General features: G+C 29.6%; 1 protein-coding gene across 1 annotated transcript in view; it reads right to left on the bottom strand.

Moving 5' to 3' along the window:
• Positions 1-26,566, bottom strand: part of LOC119669394 (zwei Ig domain protein zig-8) — a 37,563-nt gene that overhangs the window by 5,884 nt on the left and 5,113 nt on the right. Inside the window, exons 2-4 of the mRNA XM_038079269.1 lie at positions 17,139-17,349; positions 13,972-14,109; positions 881-1,008 (exon numbers count right to left, since the gene is read on the bottom strand). Coding sequence (XP_037935197.1) covers positions 881-1,008; positions 13,972-14,109; positions 17,139-17,349 — 477 coding nt within the window. The remainder of the gene's footprint in view (positions 1-880; positions 1,009-13,971; positions 14,110-17,138; positions 17,350-26,566) is intronic.

The raw sequence follows: 26,566 nt of genomic DNA, 5'->3' as shown, positions 1-26,566 counted from the left end.
AAATCAGCATTTCAGTTGATTTCCGTTAACTTTTCGTCTGGTAGCAATACTATTTACCAATGCTGTAAGAGCTGGAAGCGTATCTCCCACCAAAACTAGCAGGCGGAGTATCAATTGTTGAAAGTGGCGAAGCTGAAGCCACTAATGCAATTTAAATGGGGCGCAGAAAACAATGCGCTTTCAATTGCATGCTTACTTTTTATGCATTTTGCGATTTGGTGTCAGAAAACTGAAACTGAAACGCAAAACGAAAACTTATTTAAAGTTATATCAGGATCAACTTTTTCCACTAAAAATATTAACAAAATGTTATTTTTATTCCTCGCGAAAAGAAAAGCAACACTGACAAATGCAATATTGAATTAAACTTTATGAACTTTCATTCAAACTGTACTCTTTCCTTTTAATTTAACTTTAACAAATTATAATAATTAAAAATCGATTATAAATATATTCTTAAATTGTTCAGTAACACATTTTTTTCTACACATGTTTTTTTTCTTATAAATGAAACGAATAAAACCCGAATTGGGCTCTTCCTTCTATTTTCTTAATCAAATCTCCAAATTGCGTACTAATCTTTTAATGAATATTTTTATACTTTTTTATATGAATACCTTATTTTTTTCCCATATTAACTTCCTACCAGCCTCATATAACGCGTTACTGAATATAATCAAAAGAAACAAAGTAAATAAAAAGTTAACATACGCAAGAAAAAAGTGCTTTTAAGTAGCAATAAGTACAGGCAAGAACCTCAGGCGTAAAATGTATGTCGTGTTATATGAAAGCAATTACTTTTTATTTTTATTTTGTTTTTAAATTTCTCTCCTTTCACTTTGTTTTAATATTATTTCTTGACATGTACTTTAGCGCTTACCTTATCTTGATGATACCAGAAAATGTGTGTCGGTGGCTCGGGACTGAACTTTATTACACATGTCAGATTAATTGTGCTTCCCTTATCCACATACAAATCGGGGCCACCCAATATAGTAGCTGTTGGTACTGTACACGCATAAATGTAAGGCAGCATACCCATTACGATGAATGAAGTAGCAAGAAAAGAAGTAAAGATACATTAAAATAAATTGGTAAAAGTTATAAAAATCAAATTCATATTAAAATACAATTAAAGTGTATGTTTCCATAGAATTTCAAAGAAAGCTTTAAAGTTTAAGGATTTTTATTTAAAATTAAATTTTAAATGAAAATCAATTTCTATTATATGATATAATGTTTTCGTTTTATGCAGTTTTATGTAAACTAAATAAAATTATTTTTGTATTAGTATTATTAGTATAATAATTTAAAAATTCGTGTTAGCATTTGTGATATGTCTCAGTCACATATAAAATAGCTTAAATTAAGCTAAGTTGGAGTGGCAAACTTCTATATCAAACCCCTTTTGAGCACATATAATGGCAACTGAAAATAGATTAAATAGACAAAAATTGCATACGGGTAAACGAAGAAATTAAATATTATTTGTCTGATCATTTAGAAGCCTATATAATATAAGTCTAAAACATCATTATTCTATATCACTTATTCTCTTATGGACTGCAGTTGTGGCAGCGAAATTTGACAAAGTCATTCAAAATGCGTACCTGTGGTAAAATTATCTACATGAGTCTGTGTGGTATGACCTACAATAAAGTACTCTCAATATTTATTCATATTTGAATGAAGAAAATGGAGTTATTGTTGTTAAAGAGAGAGAGAGAAAGGGTATCAGTTATTAAGGATGATAGACAACAAAATCTTTCCTTTTATCGGCAAGTGCTTTGCTAAAGCCATATAGCCAACCATATGCAACTCCCATATGGTTGGGAGTTGCATGTGATTTTTAAATCAATTAAATATTTAAAAATAAAATAAGTATTAATTTTTATTTACTAAATTGGGGCGTAGGGCCTAGCAGTCCAGTTCCTTATGCTTAGTTAACATTAAAATTAATTTAAATGTTAAATCATAAATAAATAAATGAATAGATACTTATTAAATTCTCATCTATATTTTCTTTACCGTTAAGTATTCTCATAGTTGGTATAAGGTATAATAAACTGAAATGAAACCTGCATATGGGTCATTCCTTTACAAGTAGAACGGCTTTCGACCTCGTCACTCTCCGATATAGGCGAATTTTTTTATCAGCTCTTCGTTTTACATAAAAATTTCCTTCTCTCAGAAAAAAAAAATTTTCATTCAAATCGAAAGTGATTATATTTCATGTTCAGAGATCTCCTATCCTTATCGTGAGAATTTCTCAGGCTACAATATTACTGCCCTTGTCTGTTTGCTTTTAAAAGTAATTAACGTTTAAGCTAATATTCAAGTTGTTAACATTAACAAAAGATTGGCTAACATCAAAAAAGTTAATGCTTAAGAGCTTAGAGGATGTGTCATATCACTTACTCTCGTTAACATTTATTTTATTATTATCAATGCATGCAAGCATCAGATTCGTATTCCGAAACAAGATAACATATAGTTCACTTAATTTATAGTTATAAATTAAGTATATTATATTTAAATAAAACTCAATATAAAAAGGTGTTATATTTATAAAGTGTAAAGTGTAGTTGATAGGAATTATAGGTATTAAATAGAAAAATATAAATACAGTCTAAAATTTTGAAACTGTGACTTATTTATTTGATAAGCAATATTGGGTATTTGTTTATCATTTAGTTGGATGTATTCCGTTGTTTTAAAAGTCGTAATATCGTAAAAATTGTAGGCATGTATTAACAACAGCAACAATTAACAACAGCAACAACACTAGTGTGTGTAAAGTGGTGATTATTTTTAATAACTTTAACTAAAGAGTGTGAAATATGACACATTAATAGAAAAAAATCCGTTTAAACCATCTAACTGAAAATTCAATACTACAAATACACTAATATTTTCTGTGGCAAAGATTAAATATTGGATCCTAAACATTTTGTGTAAGTTTTTTTACTATAGTTTAAATTCATTTAACCTTACTGATCTAATCTAGCTTAACACAAATACAGATTTGATATATCTATGGCAAAGGAAATGTGTTAGATTTAATTTGAAATGTGCTCGTGACATAGAGAATGTATGAACTGAAAATATCTTAGAGCCCACTATTTTCACACTCTCTTTCGCTAATGTAGACTGCCAAATCTTCAGTACACTCCCGATAATCCTGCAATTCCTTCCTGACAAACCTAATGTAAATGTAGTGTTTTATAAAATAATTATCATTATTTACACACTTTTTCTTAGGAATGCAAGGATTTCACAACACATTTTCAATTTCATTTATTGCGTGCTATTGTAGTTCTTAAAGACGATTACCCAGTTTCAGTTAGAGCTGTGTTTTTTCGGGCTGTCTTCAATCTTACAGCTTCTTAGTAACTTTTCATGAGGAATGTCATCATAAGGTATGAGTATGAATGAGAATAGTTTTGGTGAAAAGAAATATGGTTAAAAGCACACAACAATATTATCCTTTTTTAAATTCATTATATATGTTATACAGGTTGACAGTTCTCAATATCTTTTCACTTGAAATTATTCTAAACCTTCACAGTTGTAGAATGTTTTTCAGACGCCTATTTATAAAGCATTGTAGTTTTTCTACAATGTTTTATAAAGTTTTCTTTTTTTTCTTTCTTTTTTTTCTTTCTACAAAGTTTTCTTTTTTCATCAAGTTGTTAAATATATGCGTTGAGAATTATAACTTTATAAATAATTTCTATAAATATTTATTCTAAATCTATAATCGGTTATTATAACCATATCGGTGAGTATATATTTCAAATTAAATTTTTTTTTTAATATTTTTTTTTTCTATTATATGTTATATATTGCTGAGCTTTTGGTGTTAATGTTACAAATATTAATTGCATTAAACAAACAAATTTTCATTACTTAACTGAGTTATTATGCTACTAATATTAGGCATTTATGTTACATGGCATTTATGTTTATAAACAATACTTTTTATACTTGTGTGATTTAATTAAATTGAAATTTTTGTATTCAATTCTCTTAAAATCCAACAAAATCAGCTTTAATTTATAAATTGTTTACAATGAATTTACATGAAATGCTCATGTAAGTTCATAATATACAAATAAAAATAATTTGCTGAAACTTCTTCATACACTGAGCATGAAAATGTTAACTCAATAAGAATATTATTGAAAGGATTTCACATCATAACACACAGTTCGACATGCAGGGGCCACGGTGCGTATGCGTAACATAATAATAAAGTGAACAAATGTATAACTTAAGTCTGGTAGTGTGTTTGCATTGCTAGTATGTTTGCACAAGTGCTGTAATGTTAGTTTTTATTATTTTTGTTATTTTTATTGTGCTTCATGAAGCAATTGTTGTTGGTATTGTAGTTATTTTAAGTTATTTGCTGATAAAATTCAATTGCTGCTTTACGAGTTTCTCCAAATGAACTCAACTGCATATTTACACACTTTCATGTATAAACAAAAATTACTCATGTATGAATATATAAGCAAACAAACATGAACGAGCTTACATATGATTACATATGTATATAAATAAAAAGTAAGGATATAGCAATGAAATCAGTTTGAAAAAAAAATTAAAAAAAAAAAAATAAAACAAACATTTGTGAAAGTCTGTGTTAAGTCAAAATGAACACTATTTGTAGACTTCCAGGACAACAAAAAATGAGTAGAAAACTTGAAGTAGACAGAAGTATTGTTGGCAGCCCTAAGCATTGGCAAAATTTGCACTACAATCTGAGCACCAGACGTTGTATGAGTGAACGCTTCTAGGCATTTCTTGCATGCATTCTGGGAATTTAATTTTCCTTTTCTACAATTTTTTCAAATGGTTCTTATGTTTTTTTTTTTTTTGCATCTATTTAATAGTGTAGCAAATCGTTTCGCACTGATTTTGTGCTTTGCGGGTATTTTTGTAGTGTCGGTAGAGCTTTCCTGCCACCACCCGGCATGCGTATCCTTATCGTTGTACGCAATCAGTACTCAATATTTTGTGTTTTAATGTAATTGATATTTGCAGTTGCTGGTGGGCGTGCGACTCTAGACAAGTTGCAATGTTGGGCGTACACAAATTTGACACAAAACTTTTATGCTGCATTGCAGTGCTGCTGCATTGCTTATGTAAACACTTGCAAGTCGCAATTTTACATTCAAGATAAACTTGTAAAGTAATTATTGTTCAACTGGAATGGCATGACTTTATCTGATGTGAATTATATGCTGAAGTTATGCTTGATTTATTGTACTGAAATTAAGGCGATTTCCAGAATATGCCAACTTACGCATGCAAATTGATTAAATGTTTGCTTTGTGCTTATAAATGGTAGCACTTAGTCAAGTAATCATTATATTGTTCTATGGGCTCATTCTAGACTGTAAAATGGAGCAATATCCATATAAATAAAAACTATTTAACTATATAAATGAAGATAGTGATACAGTAGATACAATTGTAAAGATTTCTTAAGACATTTTTAAGTACATATAAGGCTATAAAGTGTAGTGAAATTATGCAGAGTAATTACCGTTCATGGCGATTATACGTAATAATACTTGGTTTGTAAGTTTTATAAATTGTTTTAATAATACTATTGCAAGATATTGATTACTAAGCAAGAAAATTATGTACAATATATTAAATAAATTAGATTAGTAAGTAAGAAAGTGTAAGTGCTTAAGTATAATTGCTAAATTGCACTTAATTAGCTTGGGAATTCTACAGAGTTCACATTATAAACTCACATATTACATGATAATTTAAAATGTTGATTAACGCGAAAATGAAACACAGAACTAATTTTTGTTTTCTAGTTGAGGTTATGTTCGATTGAAACAATAACTGTGAGGCTTATAAAAAATCAGTTGATGATTTCGTAAGGTTGTATACCGCTACTAATAAAAAATCTTTAAAAAAAATTAAAAAACTGGCAACTTTCAGATGATGCCTCTCAGAATGCCAAGTCTGCTGACAATTGACGAAAAAGAATAACGTGTTAATAATTCTGACAGTTAAGCTGTTGAAGGAAGAAAAAACGAACTTTTTGATTTTTTCTTTTACGTTCAGCAATAAACGAAACTTGAATCCACCATTTCATTTCAAAATTATATCGCCGATCATCTCAGTGGACCGGAGAACCTCATCTAATGCCATCAAACTAGGATAGCTGGCAACAGAGGCGACGCGTCGAATGGTTCAGAGTGTTCACTGAACACCTTAACAAAGCTTCCTTTTTAGATTTTTTTTATTAGGTAAATAATCTCGCTATATTGCTACTTAACATTTTTTATAATAGCTTTTCCAAACAGATTAACATAAACACAAAATGTATAATACAAACAAAACCACACATACATATGTTAGTTACACCTAACATTGCTTATAATTAATAAAAGAGAAAATACATTCCTCTTGAAATATACTAAGGTTCAGAATAAAAACTGCACTGCGTCGCTTAAAAAGCATGCAAATGAAATAACATTCACATTGGGACTATGTTCAGTATTGAATAAACACAAAACATACAAACAAATATAAAAATAAAAGAGAAAACAAAAACAAAATAATCATAACTCTTAAATTAATGCGTGCAAGCAGTTCAATAGAAAAAGTGAACTTCTAATGTTATGCAAAGTAAATACAAAAGAGAAAAGAAATGACTGAGCGAAAATCGCTTTACATTTGACGAGAGGTTCAGTCGACTAAATTGAACCGCAAGTTCATACAAAGCGTGCAAATACAATCAAAGTCACGGTTGCTGTTTTATATGGGGAAATGGTTCAGTATAAAAACTGTACCGGGCATAGTAAATACAAAGTAAAAGAGTAAATGAATGCATAAGAGTTTCTTACTCTTATATAGAGGTTGGAAATAAATCAAAACAAAGTCATTATTGCAATTTTATACTAGCAAATGGTAAAAGTAAAGAAAGAGATTAAAGAAATTTGAAGTGAAAAATAATATTAAGAAATGGATAAATGGGTGATTAAAGATTTGATTCAAATATCTTTTTTTAAACGATCTTCTGAAAAAATGGTTTTAATTCATAAAATGAATAGACCAACTTCAGATATGAAGAATTTGGTACCTGATGTAAAAATGTCGAAATCTGTGGTAAGTCGCCGTTTTCATAAAGCTATTTACCATAAAAACCAGTGGATCACAGGCTGCGAACATTTAAATAAATTGTTTTGTTGGTCTTGTATTCTGTTTGCTTGTGGAAAGAACAAAACTTAGAAGTAGAGGAAATACGTTATAGTTGGAATTTTGTTTTGATCAAATTGTGAACACCTTGCCAAAAAGCTGACGCCTCGCTACTGGCTGGCAAATAGTCTAATGCAATAGTCTGAGAAAAGTCGCAAGACTATAGCGATCATAACATAGTCTAGTTGGAGCATTTGAAGAAGAAAATTGTGAAATAGCGCCCACATATGAGAAAAGAAATGAAAAGAAAAATGCCATTTTTTATCAAGGCAATGCACTATGTCATCAGTCCTTGGCTACCATTGCCAAACTGCACTAAATACACTTCGAATTGTTTTCACACCCACTGTATTCGTCAGATTTGGTCCCCAGTGATTACCCCGCAGACCTAAAAAAATATTCAAGGGAAAAAATGTAACATCGATTCATTTCCGAATAAAATATAACTGAGGCATAAAATAAGCATAGTAATTTTGATCATTTGTAGACAAATGACGGGCTTTTGAAGGATAAGTATAAAATATGCCTCAGTTTCTCTTATGGGAGATTACTTTGGTGAATAAAGTAGAATATGGTTATTTTATTGGTTATTCTACGAACTTATCAGGTGATGTATTTAGTGACATGCTTTAAATACCTCACATTTTTAAGCAAGATATTACATTACTAGATATAATTGTTAAGATATTAGATATTAATAAAACAAATTTTTAGATATTGACCAAAATTTTTTAAACTTAAATAAATTGGATATTAAATAATTGGATATTAAAAATAGAGTGACATTAATTAAATCATGTTTCTAAACACAATTGTACTATTTGTTAGTATTCAATTGAGAAAATGTCCAAATACAATCAGATAGTTTGCTCAGTGCAAATATTTCAACCAATTCAAATAGTTCAGTTATATATTTCGCATGAAATAGTTTTAAAACTGGAAAGATATGATGATTCGAAACTAACCACGCTTTGAGCATAGTAATTGATGATTTGTAGACGATTGATAGACTTTTTAAGGAAATTTAAAAATATTGCTATTCAGGATGTAAATCTGTTATGCTCGCAGTTATTATTTCCGAATCTGAAACATTGGTTATCACTCTTTTTGGGTTCATGGTGAAACTAGAATTTTCTGGAATTTTTCTTTTTTAGCATATATGTTTCTTCTGATCATGTTAATCCTCTCTGTCGGATATCCGAGAACTTTTATTACTCTTTTTGCGTTTATATGGATATATATCTTTTTTGTTCGCATTTATTATCTTCGTAGGATATCTGAAATTTTGCTTATTACTCTTTTTGGTTTCAAGGTGAAACTATATTCTTTTGAAATATTTGGTTTTTAGGATACATTTTTCTTCTGGTTATGGTAATCTACTCGGTAGGATATCTGAAAACTTGTATTTCTCTTTTTGCGTTTTTAAGCATATACATCTCTTCTGATCGCAATTATTCTCTCCGTAGGATATCCTAAGCTGGATTTTCTGTAGTATTTGCTTTCAAGGATACATATCTCTTATAGCCGCAGTTATTCTCTGCGTAAGATATCCAGTGTTTCTAAAGCATTTTTTTCATGGATATATATCTCTTGTGGTTACCTCTTCGTAGATTATCCAGAACCTATTTTATTTCTTTTTCTAAGTGCATGCTAAAATTAGCATTTTCTGTAATATTTTTATGAAAATCTGTATACAAAATAATAGAAAATAAAAGAATTTTTAAATTCAAAAATAAACCATTCGCAACCTGTAAACTCTACTGAACTGTAATGATTAATGCAAATGTTTCTGTGACATAAAATATCCAAATAAAATCTATGAAAATATATAAATATTTCAAACTAATGATTTTCACAAAAAATATCACAACGAAACTTTCTCATAAAATTTGCTCAATACAAAAAATTTAAATTATTTGCAATATGTTGGCAAACCCATGTTGGATGCTTGTTCTGTCGACCTCAGAAATATGCTCATTTATAAAATATGTTTTCAATTAAATATTCTACACCAAACTTAATGAAATGCAGAAATTTCAAATTATCATTCGATAAAAAATTCGAAAAAGTTTAGAAAAAAAATTGGGAAAAAGTTAAACGGAACCAAATGACAGCACGAAGCCATTAAAATCTCATTATCCCACACTTTTTCCATATCCAAGCAATTGTCCAAAACTAAATAAATATGAAGGGCATGTTTTCATTGTTCTTAATACATATTTTTGTAATATTTTTCTATATTTTTTTGTATTTTTTTGTATTTTTTTGTGTTTTTTTGTGTTGTCATTTAAAAGTTTGTATGTAAAAAGTTTGCGGCAATTAAACTGAATCTGAAGCGAAGGGATTTCGAGTCGGTTTCCATGAAATACACGTACGTTTCAGATTTTTTGCCATTACGGGTTTTCGGTTATCTGCAAAGTTTAAGTGGCAACATTAGCGCCAAAAACTGTACGCATTTCAGTTTTTTAATTTCTGTAAACTATTCTCAATGAAAATAATGAAAATGAAAATAGAAATAAAAATAAAAATAAAAATAAAAAATAAGTAAATAGTAAAAGTAAAAGTAAAAGATTTGTGAAAATAAAATTGCTTCAAGCGTTGGAACAATCCATAGTATAAGTAGAACCCAGAGTAACTACTTTTTGTGTGTTTAATTTTTGTCCTGGTGAGTGGTTATTGTGTTGACCCAAATATTTTAAAATATTTTGTAAATTTTATAAATTTAGTAAATAATTTGCATTTGCATTTATCTTTGACATTCACGCCATTGTTACGAGAGTAGCGCATTGCAAAAAGGAATTTAAGGCGCGACTGGTTTCTAATTCACTTAAAAAGCGTATATGGAGGAAGAGTGTTAATATCCGGTGAGGTTGTATGTTGTTACTGAGCAAAGTTTTTTTTTTAACTATAGCCCTGAGATACATGCAGTTGCATAAAAACTCGAATATGCAATTTTTAACCCATAATTTGTTGATAATTTCGCAGCCACTCCTGCAATTGTTCAGTTTCGCCCAGGACGATAATGCATACGCTCCGCAGTTGTGTTCTGCATTTAATATTTTTAATTGGATCCACTCTGTCACTTTTGTGTTTATCCAGTGACTAATTAACATCTAATTACACTAGTCCAGTTTGTAACATTTGACTACATTAAAATAATTACCAACGAGTTTATTATTTATGATTTTAATGTTCGGCAGTAGTTCCCACTGGTAAGTTCAGTGAATTAAAAAAAAAAAAATTTTATAAAGTGTAATGGTTTACATAATTTGTATATCAAATATACTTTTTTTTTTAACAGTGTTAATCCTTTGCAATTATAATTTGTTGAAATATTTGAGATAATTTATGAAAATTTTGGAAATTGTTTATCGAGTCAGTTGGATGTTAGTGGTCGTTGTGGTAAAACGAAAAATACTCTTTGATATTTTACAATTAATTTTAACTATAATATATATAATAATAAAAGTATAATAGAAAATATGAAAATATAACTTTTATCCCATGTTGTTAACTATTTTCTTTATAATTTATTTCCTTTTTGTGACAATAATTTGAGTATGAAATTTGATATAAAAACAAGAATTTTAAATTTATATAAAATGTAATTACTCTACTATCTTATTTTTAATCTTAAGCTTAAACCCAACTGATATATATAAGAACTAAAAGAATATATGTAATACTTTCTTTTATATATTCCCTCTGTTAACATTCGCAACCTGTAACTCGAATAAGATGTTGTCACACATAAAAATTAATCTAATAATCTTAATCAGTATGACAACTCTTAACATAATTATAGAGTTATAGAGTTGACTATCTGTACATCTAATTATCAGGTAATTTATTTATCTATGCAACTTTTAATGCACACACATATCTCTAGTTTTTGGTTCTTATCAAAGAAAACGAACATTGAAACAAGCTGGTGATGTTTGCAGATGAAGTCCATCGAAACATCTAGCTGATGCTCACATATAGAGTCCATTGAAACATTAAATGGATGCTTGCAGATGGCGTCCACGAAACATCTAGCAGATATTTTTAGAAAAAGTCTTCAGATAGATTAAAATATTTATCGACATCATTGAGCATCAATAATGCCGGTAAAGAGTACACAACTGGATTGTAATACAGGGTTGAGCGATTTAAGTGCGACCTATTCAAGCAACTATATCTTTTTTGTGTGAAGTCATTTATTATTGATTAAAATTATCAAAACTTCTGGAAATAACGTACATTTCTAAAATCATTCACACTAGTTCGTTGTGGCCACTGTTTTTCTTGACTACAATCTTCAAACCGTTAAAACAATGAGTTGCTTGTTTCACAAATGTGACCATCCGGTATTTTGATCTATTCCTGAACAAAGGCTTTCTTCAGCGCATCCACATTACGCTAAAAGTGGATGCACCGTGCTCTCTAAAATGACCCGGATGAAATAGTCCATCGGATTTGTGTCTGGGGAATTCAAAAACTATTGTGTGGTTGAAATAAAGTGTGGAATCTGCTTTTTTAACCATTTTTGGTTCATACAAGCTTTATGTGACGATGCCGAATATTGTTTGAACATCCTTGATCTACCCCCGATATGTTTGATACGCACGACTGTAAAACAACTTCCAAAATATTTTTGAAACCAGGCTCAATGAAAATGATTGGAGCGCGTCCAGAAAATTTCCGTAGAGCTATATATAGTAACTCTGTAGAACAAAGTGTGTTAAAACACTTCTAAACTTCTAAATTAACATATATGTGGGCTAATATCATGTACAGGTTATGATAAAATAGAAACTCAATACAATTGTAATGAGTTATAATATATAAACGATAACTTTTCTTAATGGCAAATATAATTTATAATGTTAGATATAGTGGCAAGTTATTGTAGCAGAATGGTTTTGGAGTCTATCTTAAATATTGGATATAAGAGATGGCTTTTGATTATAAGCCATGATTTTAAGCTGATCCCAGACTATCTGCTAAATCGAGTCAGTTATGGAGTTTTTTTTACTTTTATATTCTTATGTAATTAGATGGTCGATAGTTAAGCTTCGAATAAACACCGAAAGGCGTAACTATTTTTACGTCTTAAACCTTTTCAGTAAGACACAGTTGAAATTACTAGCAGGTTATACGATTGGTCAGTTCGGTATTTGAAATTAAATAAGTTTCATCGTTAAATAAGATTTTTTAATGATATGAATGATCCAATTGTAGTCGGATAGAATGTTTGAAAACCCAATCTTTAAAATAATTAGGCAATGAATGGTCGCTTTTTATGATTTTTAACTCAACTCAACTTTTTGACTTACAGTGTAAAACCATCAGAAAAAATTTCTCGTGATTCATTTTAAACTGCGCCTTATTTCTTTCATATCTGTAAAGCGGAATAGACAACTGTAGGCTCATTATTAGTATGAACCCCAATATATACTTGGAGAAATATACTGTGACCGGAGATTGTTTTGTTTTAAAAACTGCTTTTCTATTAAATGGAACTGGGCTAATATAAATTGAAGATAGGTTTTATCAAAAGTTTTTATAAAGTGACTTTTTTTTAAATATGCGGGACTTACTATTTTTAGGGAAATTATTGGGAAGTTGAAATGAAATGTCTATTAGTTTATTATTAGTTTAACATGGTTTCAGTTGTAAGTAGTATAAAATAAATTCATATTCATATATGATTAATATATAACTCATAATAACAAAAGTTTATAATAAAAAAACTCTTTATGTATTAATTAACACTACAAACTTAATTAGTTAATAATGAGAAAAACTCATGAACTGCATTAATATCACTTAATGCGAGCTAATTTCAGCTTCAAATGCTAAATGATATTCAAATAAAATATTATTGAAATTGTTTTCAGATTTAAGTTTAAATAACTTAATTTAAAATAACATATAAAATTGCTAAATAAAGTTTTAATTAAGAACTCCTTTGAAGAGTTCACAATTACAACGATACAGATTTCATTGATTTCCCTAACACTTTTCAAGAAAATTATTAAAACTGAATTATAATTGAAAACTCTTTGCATTAAAACTTGTTGAAAGGAACTTAAAGCTTATGCTTCTGAAATATCTCCAACAGATTCTTAACAGTCGCCGTAATTGTCATTGGAAACTTTGCAACTTTATTAATAAAGCGAAACTTAGTTTCTAAGTAGCGCAGTAGAGGCACTCAAAGCTAGATACTGAATCTGGCAGAATACTGAAGCTCTGCTCGCAGTTTAATTACAAATTAAACAAAAGTTGCGATGCCATGTATGTAAACCTAGAAGGCCGCTTTACGGAGTGGTGTGAGGAGAGAGAATTCAAATCTTATTGTGGGAGTCTCTTGTTAAAAGTAAATACTTGAATGGGAAATGAATGTATAAAGTTTTCAGTAACATGAACTGCGTATGTCATAGAAAACGCTTAATATTTGTTAGTGGGGTAAGTGCGGTTAAATAGAGCAGGAGTAGAAAGAGTTAGTACGTAAATGTTAAAACATTCCCAGAGCAAGCAAGTGTTAGATTCACACAGACTAAAATCATGTATTACAGGGGTTCGTAAGGGTATTAAGGATGATGTATATACTTTTTTATCCTTACATTTTTACATTTTAATAAAGGATTCAAGCTTTAAGCAAGCAATTTTTTGAAAGCTTTGCTCGTAATTTGTTAGATAGTTCTAGACATTTCCAGCATTTATTAGTCTTCGATAAATTTAAAAACTTGTGGTACAAACCAGCAACTGTTTGTATCGGTCCAAACATGCCTGCAAATTCATCGTCGTTGGATTGATAGATACGATCGGAACTAATGTAAAATGAGTCGTCATTGTAAAATTGTTGCAATAAGTCGTTCTTCTCACTATCGATGATATCTGAGAAACAAAAATTTAAATTAAAAATATGAATATAAATAATATAAAAATAAATATGTAATATAAAAATAAATAATATAAAAATATAAATAATAAATATATAAATAACTAATAATTTACAAAAATTTTTAAATTAAAATTAAATTAATGCAATTTAAATAAATTTTAAATAAAATAATTTGTATAAAATTGAGATAAAATTTTGCTTTTTGAAATAAATCAATGATGTAAAATACCCCCAAAGAAAAAACCGAAGATGGTGCTTCTTGGTATAACCTGTGTGTTTCGTGATTCGTAATACTTCTCAAATAATTGTAAACTAATGTTATTTGTCATAATAAGTTATTTTAGATATAAATCATGAGTCATTTTGTAGTTGAATCATATTGTGTTGAAATCACAATTTTTCTGGATTTTGAATCATATTTTGGTTTTAGTAACGATATTTTCAGCATAAACTATTTTCAGTACCAACTGATAAAAATGTTGTCAATTGCACTACTGCTACGGATGACATGTGATAAAGAAAGAAGAGAATGGATATATATTTTCTGGCTAATGCGAGACGGTGATAGAATTTACGCGTAACACTTGCCCTGTCATTGTCTGATCCTGATAACCCTGATAACAGTACTTAATGAAGCAAGATCCTAAATTCAGTAAATGTACTGGAGAGTGAAGGATGATCAGGTATTATCAATTACTTTATTCATTTCTGAATGTGATAGGACCATGTCTATAAATTTCATGTAAAGTGCGGCACTTACCTGAACTCAATTATTTTTTTTTTGTATTTTTGTAATAACACTTTGTAATTTTCATAAGTCGTGTAACCGCATATATCTCTATGGTGAGATACGTAACAATACTAAATGCGGGAGTTGGTTTAGTTAAAAGTTGAAGAAAAAACGATTACTATGATGTTCCTGAAATGCACTGGACTAATATACAGCATAGTAACAAAAGCACAGTCTTTTGACTAATTCCAAGTACAAGTTGTGGTTAAGTTGAATGAGACATTGTCCCATTGAAGGGATAATAAAATTAATAGTTTTTTTTGTTTTCTTTTAATGAAAACATAAAAGTAAGTACATTATAATGTATATTAAAGTTATTACTTTCATTTAAATAAATTCGTCTGAGTGGTCCTAAGGTATTTAGACACTTGCTAGCTTCTTCGTATAAGTGTCTCTGGGGCCGCTTAGAATTGACTTTCGTTTGTTGTTTTTGTTTACAGCTACTGTGGTAGGTTCTTGGTGTAAATCGCCGTTTCGAGTGTACCGCGGGAATTTGTTTAGAAACATAGCATATAAACATCGTATAAATCTCTCTGGGGCCGCTTAGAATTAGCTTTCGTTTGTTCCTTATTGTTTATAGCAACTATTGTGGTGTTGAAGCGGTAGGTTTAGGGTGTACATCAGCACTTCGAATGTACCGCGGGACATTTACAATATTTCAGGAAATTTAGAATTTGCTTTAGAATTTGCTTCTAAATTATAATTTTATTGTATATGGAGACTCCTATCTTTATCCTATATGCCAGTCTATGTTTGTTACTTTGTTAGTTTTAATTTTTGATACCAGAAATGTTTAAAAATATTTGAGAAACCTCAAATTATATATTATATGAAGCACAAAATAAAAAAGCATGTGACATTAACCCCATATTATTTCATTAGCAGTATGTGTACTTTAGTTTACTTAGAACTAGTTATAGTTTACAGTACTCAAACAGAAGTTTTCTCTTAAAAAACTAAATAATATTTTTTACTACTTCGAAATAAAGGTGTAAATTGCTGTTCAAATTTTTATTATTCCAATAAAAACTGCTGGTGGTGGTGAAATGTTATAGAGCGCACACCCTGTTTGCTACATACGCTTGCAGTTACATTTTAATGACAAGTATCCTGCCACCCGGCTGCAATGTTTAACATATGCAACAGCACTCCACTTACATCCAAAAACTGTAAATGGTTGAATATTACACAGCTGTCACACTTCTTTCTTCCTTTTTCTCCTGATTTTTTTTATCAAAAGGATTTCTACTACATTGTCGGGGCTTATGAAATTGTTTCTGGGTGTTTAATTTTTGTTCATATGCACTAAATTCATTGCATTTTTTCCTTTGGTTATATGGCGTTCTTAACATTTCAACTTCATCAAGCGTCGCTTTTTTAAGATACTTTGGATGCTGACTTTTTGCTTTCTATGTTTGTGGCGCTACACAGATGTGCTGCTGCTTTTTGCTTCTTGCTTCTTGCCATTCTAGTGGCAACTTGTCAAAGTGGTAAGACGTTAACTGAAGTTGACTTAAAATCACTCTGATGTTGCCGCCGCGTGTACTAAGTGCGAATAAATTACACTGTAAAAAACTACAATAAAAATGAGCAACGAAAAAAAAAACTGCTAAAACATAGCACAATGTAGGGCGTTACTATGTTGGTAATTTACGAAAGTGCTTTCTGCAGTGCACTAGGAAAGTGTGCTGGGCGAAATTTTTGAAATTAAGTTGTGCAGTAAACGCCGTTGTGCAGTCGGCAGAGGCGTTTCTGCAGTTGTTGCAGTTGGTGCAGTTGTTATTTCATTTACATATTTCACTGCTTTTTGTTGTTGGTGAATGCGCATAAAAGTGCATTCATTACATTTGCATAATTTTTATGAATGTGGCATCATTAACCTAAAAATGAAAGTTACTCATACGTCTGGGTGACTGCAAAAATGTTTTCATTCAGAGACATTCACTTGATTTTTATATTGTCTGCTTATAAAGAGGCTAAGTAACCTATATAATATAAATAACACAGAATATTTTTGTATAATATATTTCAAACACATTAGTTAATGTGTCGAATTTTCCAGTTCAAATAAATTGCTGAATTATCAAATATATGGCATATAAAATTTAATATTCAAAACCAACTGAAAATTTATATCCCCTGCTTGATATACATTTTCATAAAAATACGTAATAAAACGTAATAAAATACCAAAATTTATTTTATGGTTAAATACATTTTGCTTGCACTTACCCACAATATTTAAATTAACTGAATAGCTCCGCACAGGTTGAGTTGATATTTGACACTCATATACGCCGGCATCCCGCTGTTGTGCCCATTTAATTTGCAGTGTCCACTCATCGATATCACGATGGTATGAAGTTTGAAACCTTTGATCCGTTGTATAGGTGTATGTGCCGACTGTTAATATATGCAGGTCACGATGTCGTATCCAGGCGACCTAGTACGGATTAAAATGTAAACAAGTTGAAATTTTAATTTAAACATAGTTACGCTTAAATTTAACTATCAATGAATTGGAGTAACTGCGTCAGTAGCGGAGGAACAACGGAAGCAACAGCAGCAATGACAACAAAAATAATAGCAAAAGTTGTAATAAAAATAAAAATAAAAATTTGACCACTCAGTAATGGAATTGGCGACGCCATGCATACAAATGAATTTCAAATGAGTTTGAACTGCACTTAATTGGAAAATTGCTATGACATTGATGGACCGTACATGATGTATGGAGAATATGAATTATCAGAATTTACGAAATATTACCGAAATAATATTTCAATTTAAATTGTGTACATAATGGCGTGAGATTGTGTACATATATTAATTAGAATAAAATTTTCTAAATAATTTTTGTTTTGAATAATAGACTTGGTATTAAATTTGGTAATATAAACTTTTTTTGATAAGTAAATAGAAAATATATTCTAATTACACTTTTTAAAAAAAAATTATTAAAAATTATTCAATAATGAAACATTATTAGTACAAGATTTATGACTGAGATACTGAGATATTTCATAAAATCAGTTATATTATATCTTTCAAAAACTTGAAGATAATAAAATTAAATCTAATCTCACTTTATAAGAAATAGTCTGAGAAACCGCTGCAAACCTTAAATTCCCTCGTAAAAAATACTTACACTTACACTTATCGAACCATTTTTATTTTACTTTTGTATGGTTTTTGTATGATAAATTGCAACAAATTTGTCGAGTTAAGTACTATTGCCTGAATATAGCATAAGCTCGTTTTTTTAACATGTAATAATACTCTGTGTAATAACTTGCTCTGAGACAGGTTAGTCAGAGATAAATCAAATGAAAATTAAAATTTCAAATACAACAGTCACTATAATAATTAAATGTTTTAAATTGCTTAGCACATATTAGCTTTACATAAACTCTGGAATGAAAATAGTTGATTAGTTAGTTCCATTTAAATGAAAAAAATCCGTCTATTTAAGCGTATCTACTACCGCAATTGTCTTAGCTACGAACGTCTGCGGCAATCAGTTTTTAAACTTCATCCTATACCCTAATCACTCATATTCATTGACAATTATCTACTAGCAAATGCCCGAAGTAAATTTATCGAGTTTCAAGACCCGCTTATTAACGTTATTCAACTTAGTACTGTATTAAATGATTTAGCATCCATCATAGCATATAAGCCATTCGAATACCTTATATTATACCTGTTAGATTGTGTTTGAATAGCTACTTTCATGCTCACTCCCTATAAACGCTATGTTCAAAATCACAGTTGTGAAGTCTTCCATATAAGTTTTTAATTCTCTCCTGATTACTGCAGTAAGACCATGACTTTAACGATCAATGACTGGAATGAAAAGACTATAAAACTAGTTGGGTAATGTATGTAATGTATTTTTCATACTCAAATTCCCAGAAAAACATACAGCGGTCCGATTTCGGAAAATTGTGTCTATATAGTACTTTTATCATAAACATCACATATATGTGAGCACTCTTATTTTTGAGAGTACTAAGATTTTTTATATATATGCATTTTTTCCAAAATTATCTTTTTGATTTATGACAATAATTTTCGAAAGTACCATAAGTAACAATATCAACAGAATTTTCTATTGTAATTAGTTAAGTTATTATCTGGATGTTGTGAAAACTCGCAGGAAAAAGAAACCATAATACATTTTCTCTATGAATGCCCGGTTTTGTTGTCTAGAAGGTATAGGTTCATAAGAAAATACTTCTTTGATGGTTTATTAAACTGTTCATCGGTGAAGAAGAAAGACCTATTAAATTACCTAAATTCGGGGGGATCGATTCAATCACTACTCTTCTATCCTAGGGTTCTTGTGAGGAATGTGGTAGCAAAACGGCGGATAATTGTTATTTCAGGTACATGAAAGTTATCGAATGAGCTGCCACTGCAACTAACCAACCATCTGGTAAAAACAAAAGAACGGATTAGTAGACGCCGCCAATTATAAAGACTCTCTGTAGCACTCTGAGTTAGGCTATAACTGGGCTCTGAATAAGTGCATATTTGAGTATCACTTACGGAAACTTTGATTTATAGAATGATTTTATTTCTAGTTTTAAATATTTAGTAAGCATATTGCCTATAACAGGATACAAGCTTGAGTTTGCATCAAATTCAAAATAAATTCTATCTCTCATGTTTTTAATATGATATCAAAATATATATTTACAGACTTCCCACAACCGTTTATATATATTTATATTATTTGTTTAAATTATTAAGTTTTTCTATATTCCAGGTTTGTATTTTCTGCAGCAATTGTTCTTGAAAGTGAGAGACAAGCTGCATTTAAATTCAAAATATTTTATTTAATTTTTTATAACTTTCTACTAGTAAAAAAGCAATTCTTCAGTGCACTCTCTTACTTATTTCACCTTAAAAATTTTAATTAATTACTTTCAAGCAGAAGGGCACAGTTAAGCTGCTGCAGGGTATCCTGTAATTAAGTACCTTGACGTACAACTGCGCACTAACCGCCACTTACTCGGGTTCTTCGTAGATGTATGCGCAATTGAAATAACTGATTAATTATACTAACTGCAAGGCACTAATTTCATGTTGTTTCTTTAAATGCAAGAGTACGCGGTATCTCCGGGCGCTTTGTGGTGCAGGGGAGTTAACTTATGCATTTAGACTATTCACAGTATATTATTGTTGTACTTGCAGGATTGTTGTAGTTGCAAGTGCACTGACATAACCATTTTGTGAAATGCATAAATTTTGCAGATAAAATATACAACAAAATGGAAATATAGAATTTTCTGAATTAATTATGTAGTATAATGAATTACTGCAGCGCGGTCTTGCATTAGTGACTAGCTATCTTTAGTGTTTATCTCATACCATGCACACCTAACTATTGAAGTAGTTATTTTAATTGGTAAACATGCTGCTCACCTAACTGCTTACTTCAGCTACTTGTTTACTTAATAAAATGCAATTATGAAATTTTAATTTATAAATATTATATTTAATACCAAATTAAAAATGTGCAAAACCATTAAAGCGTTTATCTCAGCACTCAACGATCTTAGTTGCTTCAGCTCATAATAAATTCATCCAAATAAGCATTCATTAATTACGCGAATATTTCTGTTTGCATTTATAGCCATAAATATTGCTTTTTAATACAATATACGTGAATGTGCATCTTTTTTAATCCGTAAATGAACTGAATTGCTCATTTGGTAAAATGAATATAAACATTTAAATGAACACAGACACACACAGACACACACAGACTCACGCAGACACTTAGCCACACTCATGTGGAATTGTAAATAACGACTTTAACCAGCAGTTAAATGACATGAGTGGATATAATGTTGCTTTTTAAAAGCGCCGTAAAGTATGCTTTTGTGTTTTTGCTGTTGTTTCATTGAGTTCGTTTTGGCGCTCCGGTCTCTTGACCTAAAATACAGACTTCCACATAATTTACTGAAACAAACGACCATCATTTCGCCACTTCATAGTTTGTTACATGTTCTTTATTGTAGTGAGTCCTGTCAGCGTTAACTTACGTTTACATTGTGGCCAACAAACGCCCGAATACTTAAGAAAAATTGCAAAGTTTTCGTTTGTAATCGAAATGAAAATGTAATTTTGTTACTTTCAGAAACTACATCAAAGAAAATAAAAATTTAAATTTGTTACTTCCTTCATTTATTTTTATATGGAATAGACCGAGGGTTGTCTTAGGAGAACCGTGGTGCAATGACTATGAACGAAATTAGTAATGATTATGAATTTGTAGTTGGAGAGGTCATTATGAATGGTATTTTAGAATGATTTCTTTCTGATATTTATAACAATATATTGCCTATCATATACTTAGTTTGTTAGGAATTTTTGGATTTATTAGGAAGATGAAAAACACTTTACTATAACATAGCTGACTTTTGTTCTGGTCAGATATATTAGGACTTAAACAAATGAATAAATTCTGGTTCATAAATTGACGGAAATAGTATTTTTCCAGTGCATATTTTTAGAAACTGAATAAAATACAGCAATCTGCTATTAGAGAAGAAACGATTTTAAGATTTGTTAAACTTATTCAAATTTAAGTCGATTTTCGATCATGAACTCGTTTATCTCAACATTTTGAGAAAAAAACACAGACTGAAAACATTATTGTAAAGAAGTTGTGGACTTTTGAGCTTTTATAGTGTTCAAAAAAATCAGGTTTATCACGTATGATTTTTAATGGAAATATATTGACTATAAGCGATATGTGTGTTCACAAGTTCTGTCAAACAATTCGTTGTAATGTAATATTCTTCATTGGATTAGGCTATTCTGGTAGTCGATTAATTTGATTAATTCTTTTAGATCTTACAGATCTATTAAAAACCACTGTTAATACAAAAAATTAACTGTTTTCACCTATGAATTTTATTTTATTTAACTAAAGTATGTGAAAATACAGTCGTTAAGTCGTAGACTTTTGAGCTTTTCTAGTGTTTTGTGACCAAAGAGCAGCAATTAAAAAAAAAACAGCTTTATCAAGTGGGTTTTTTTCTACAAATATATATTGACTAAAAGAGATATTTGAGTTTAGAAGTCCTATCAAATAATTCGTAAGAATGTGAAAATCCTTTTTTCATTATATTAGGCTGTCCTTGCAGTCGTTCTATTTGATCAAATTTCTTGGATCCTACGGGTCTGTTAAAATACTACTATTAATAAGGAAAATTAACATTTATCACTCATCATTCATTTTGAGGTTTTATTTAATCAGAGAATATGCGTAATTTTGTCGTTCCTGGATCCCATAACTTCTGCAGTACACCTGAGAAGCTTCTACATTTAGATAGAGAGCATGAATTTACAACGTCTACATATTTTGAACTATCTGAGATAATGGATTAACTGAGTTCTGGTGTATTTCAAGTGTCTATAACGTCACAATTAAGTTATAATATTGCTACTTCGGTGCCTTTCAATTATTCACACATAGGAATTCGGATTTCAATATATTCTTAAATTTTCGAGCTCAAAATGAACAAAATTTTAGATCAAAACTGATTTGAGTAGTTTTTAGAGTATAGTATAGGAGTAAAGAGTATAGAATATAGTCTTTTCTTCTAGTATACTCTTTAAAGGTTTAAGTTTCAACATTAGTTAATAAATTTAAATTACATTGGATATCCTTGTTCTGAAATGATTGAGTTTCCATATATTTGGTCTTAAAGATATTATCAGAGTTAACTGAATCGAACAGATATCGAAAGTTAGTAAAAACTACCATAAGTACATAATTTATAATCCAAAAAGAGCTTTTCCTCAAATATGTGACATGAATGTTTGAACAAAAACTCGATTTTTCAAATTTATTTGATGTTAATCATATAAACCAAATCCCAGTGAAGATTTTACAATAAAAAATAATTGCGTTCTACAAATCTCACTGTACAGTCCTCTTAGAAGGAGTTTTAAAGACATTGACCAGTATTAGGATGAGAAGATTTGATATTTTCGTTCAAATACTTTCTACTGGTTTGGATATCACTGCTATAGCTATATACTTGGTTTATGTATTATAAATAATATTATAATATATGATTCATATATTATTCATATATTAACTGTTAAGTTCTAAAATAAATATAATTTTTGATTAGATGAATTAAGTGTTAAGAGTGTGCGTTCTGAAACTCTGAGCATATTGTCGTGGCGGAAGGCCCTTATCATTCCATTCTTTCTTATTAAACATTTGACATAAAGAGCTACAAAAATAGTACCTAGAGCATTGGTTTAGCAGTTCTCATTAAAGGATATCTTCAAGTAATTTCACAAATTCTTACGACTTTTCAAATTTAGGAAAATCGTGACATGATGAATTCGGTAGTAGTTTTCAGAAACATCTAAAGAATGGAAATTGGGGGAGGAAATTAGAGAAAAAATTGAGTTAATTTATTTACCAAGCCAGATTTCGTAATGCATACATACGAAGTATTTTTTATTTAAATAATACGAAACTAAGAATATATGTGTGGTATATGAATACAAACTTAAAGTGTTGTTATAATACTTTAATGAGATAAAGTTTTCCTGTTTCATTAATAAAGTAACATAATTAAGAATGTTGTGTATGGAGTAGAAAAACTGAACACAAGACTTCATCTGTTTAATTCATGTTTTTTCCAACAAAAAATAAAACTTATTAATAATCCAGAGATGAACAAAACTTACTAAAAGTTTTTCTATGGAAAAGAATAAATAATTTGCTACACAATACGTTTCACAAAAGCTGTTAAATAATCATTTATATTTCATACCTTACCCACATATGCGGATATATTTATATGTGCACAGAATGTCGAATATAATATTCCTCCGTCTTAGTAATACCTACTGTGGGTAGGTGACATTATCATTGTAAACAATAATTGACATCTTACTGAAAACTTATATATATTTTTTTTTGCGTTGCCAAAATTTTAGATTTCAGTTTGTCTTGAATTTATGTATGACCAAGTAAACTTTAAACTCCATAAACCATGAAGTAAGTAAGAAGTAAGTCACGAACAGTAAATGCAGTAAACTGCAGTTTGGAGTTTGGTAAATGTTTTACAATTTGCAGCTGGAATCATGCAGTTGGCTTAAGGTTAATGTATACTTTATGTCACATCATAAATTTTATGCAGCATTTGGAAGCAAACAACTTGCAGACAAAATACAAGCTGACTCCTTACTCTTGGCACATGCCTCTACCATATATATTTGCAGTTGTTTTACTCCTGACCCTTTATCTTAAGTGTTCAAAAAGTGCAGCACGTGCACTAGAGAAGTGGCAACAGAAATGCGAACTTCGCAGTTTATGCTTTGAATGTAAGAAAAATTGCACCTAATTCACATCAATCCGAGAAGTGAAATACGGACGTTGAAGCTGTAACAGCTGCATTATAGTGTGGAAATGCAATGTGCGTTTATGTGCTGGATGGTAGCATCATCAAGTGTTGAAATGTTAATATTAAGTGGCAGCGATTTTTAAGCAAAACCAACAAGAATTCGGTTGCAAAAAGGGTTGCAGCTTAAATTGTCGAAATTTTTAACATCCCTGCAGTTGCTAATAGAATGTGAACTTTTTGTGTTTTCTATGCACTTGATAGGTGTAAGCTGTAGGATTTGTTTTTCTAATTACGGTTATTTATATAATGGTTGAGTACAACTATTACTGCAATTGCAGACTTGAGATATGTACAGTTTTTGGGTCAGTAATTATTTTGAAGTAATTATTAAGCAGCTGAATAATTAACATCCAGGAACTTTTTATGCTAGTTGGCGTGAATAATATTTTAATTGATCATTTTTAAGTGTTAGAAAATATATATGTATATGTTGCAGTGCTTATGATATAAATATATATAGAGGGCAATTACTGTACCTCTATTTATGTATATATATTAATTTTTCCTGATAATAAAGCAATATACAGGTCTTTATTGATCAATCTGAATAAAAAGTAAAGAAGAAAAAATTGTGTGACATATTCCTCTTTTTTTTTTTTACTGAAAAATCGTGTGTATGTGTTTGATGTGATGTTAAGGATAAAATAATGTTTAAAAGTACTTCTAAGGACAATATCGTTCTGAAATTTTTGGGTATTATGTAGAATTTTATGACTAATCGAAATCAAAATTATTATACAAGAATATTTGTAGCATATTCTTTGAAAATTCATTCAATGGAAATGTAGTACACATGTGCTTGATGTCTTTTGCAGGAGAAAAAAAAATATTAATAAATTTCAAAAAATAATGGGTTCCTGAAAATTTTTACTTCGCAGTAAAATTTAAAACTAAATCTAAATAAAATATAAAAAATGAAAATTTTGGGTACATGTTTTGAGAAAATTTTTTTTTGAAATTTACCGTTTAATATTTGTACTTAAGCATAAACAATTTTAATTGCTTAAACAATTTTTTAAAAGTTTAATCAATTATCTTTAAAACGCAGAAAATTTCAAGTTCTTACTATTTATACAACTTGAGATATAGCCATTTGAAAATGTGTCTACAATGCCAATTCTCAAAACCCCATGGGTCCATATCTCATAGAAAAAAAATCACAAAATTTTTTCCCGAGTTCATAAAATTTTATGCCATATCGGGGATCATGATCAAGTATATCAAGTATATGTATTAATCTGAATTTGTTTAAATTTATAAGTATAAGAACTCATTATTACTCTGTTAAATTGGTGATAGTTTACAGCCGCACTCTCTATACGAAATCTGTAATCAATCGTTATGTATAACTGAGTTAGATTCGCAAATCTTATTAAGCTTCCAATGTGGTTTTATAAAATTATTTATACTGTTCAGAGGATTGCATTATTGCAACGTGAAGAGATTGGAAGCACCTAAACTACATACAAAAAAAAGTAATAACTATTGAATTCACTTTTATAAGAATCTCTAATAAATTTGAATATTTACATTATTGAAAAGAAAAGTTAACACAGCACCTAAAGTTTCATTAAACAAAAAAAGGATAATGCATATTTGCATGCACACACAGGCTTTCTTTTAATATGAAACGCAAGTCCCAAAATCCTTTTTATGTATTTCAGTAATTCGAGGTAAACTAAAAGGTATACTTTTTACTTTTCAAAGTTCGGTGAAATTACTTTCACTACTTTCACCATGCAGGATTATCGCTTGAGCTCAGTGGCATTAAATTATTCGTGATTTTCTTGCAAATTGGAAAACAGAAAAGAAAAAAATTATTATCTGAAAACATAACAAATAAAAAGTATTCAAGAATATCCTTTGTAATTCGTAAGTTTTTATAACATCTTTTGAATATGAAAAGGTTACATGGTACATGGTGCCGAGCTAATAAAATATTTGAAGAAAAAAATTGAAGGAGCGAAGAAATTGTGGGTGTGAAATTAATTCTCAAAGAAGACCTGTCATTCGAATTAAACAAAAAGAGGGTAAAGTTTTGAAAATGTTTTCAGTTTTGTTATTGTTTACAAAACTTGTGTAAATTTCTTTAATTTTATTTGCTAACAGTTCCATAAGAACGAGAATTGTTTGATTATAAAGTCTGCAAAAGCAAAACTATTGGGCTGAGCTGATTGGCAAAAAAGGTGTGCGAAAAGTTTAGATTTTTCATTA

The sequence above is a fragment of the Teleopsis dalmanni genome, chromosome 1, assembly GCF_002237135.1.
Source record: "Teleopsis dalmanni isolate 2A chromosome 1, ASM223713v2, whole genome shotgun sequence".
In the NCBI taxonomy this organism is placed as follows: domain Eukaryota; kingdom Metazoa; phylum Arthropoda; class Insecta; order Diptera; family Diopsidae; genus Teleopsis; species Teleopsis dalmanni.
Note: the sequence above shows the minus strand (reverse complement) of the source record. Positions and strands in the feature narration are given on the sequence as shown.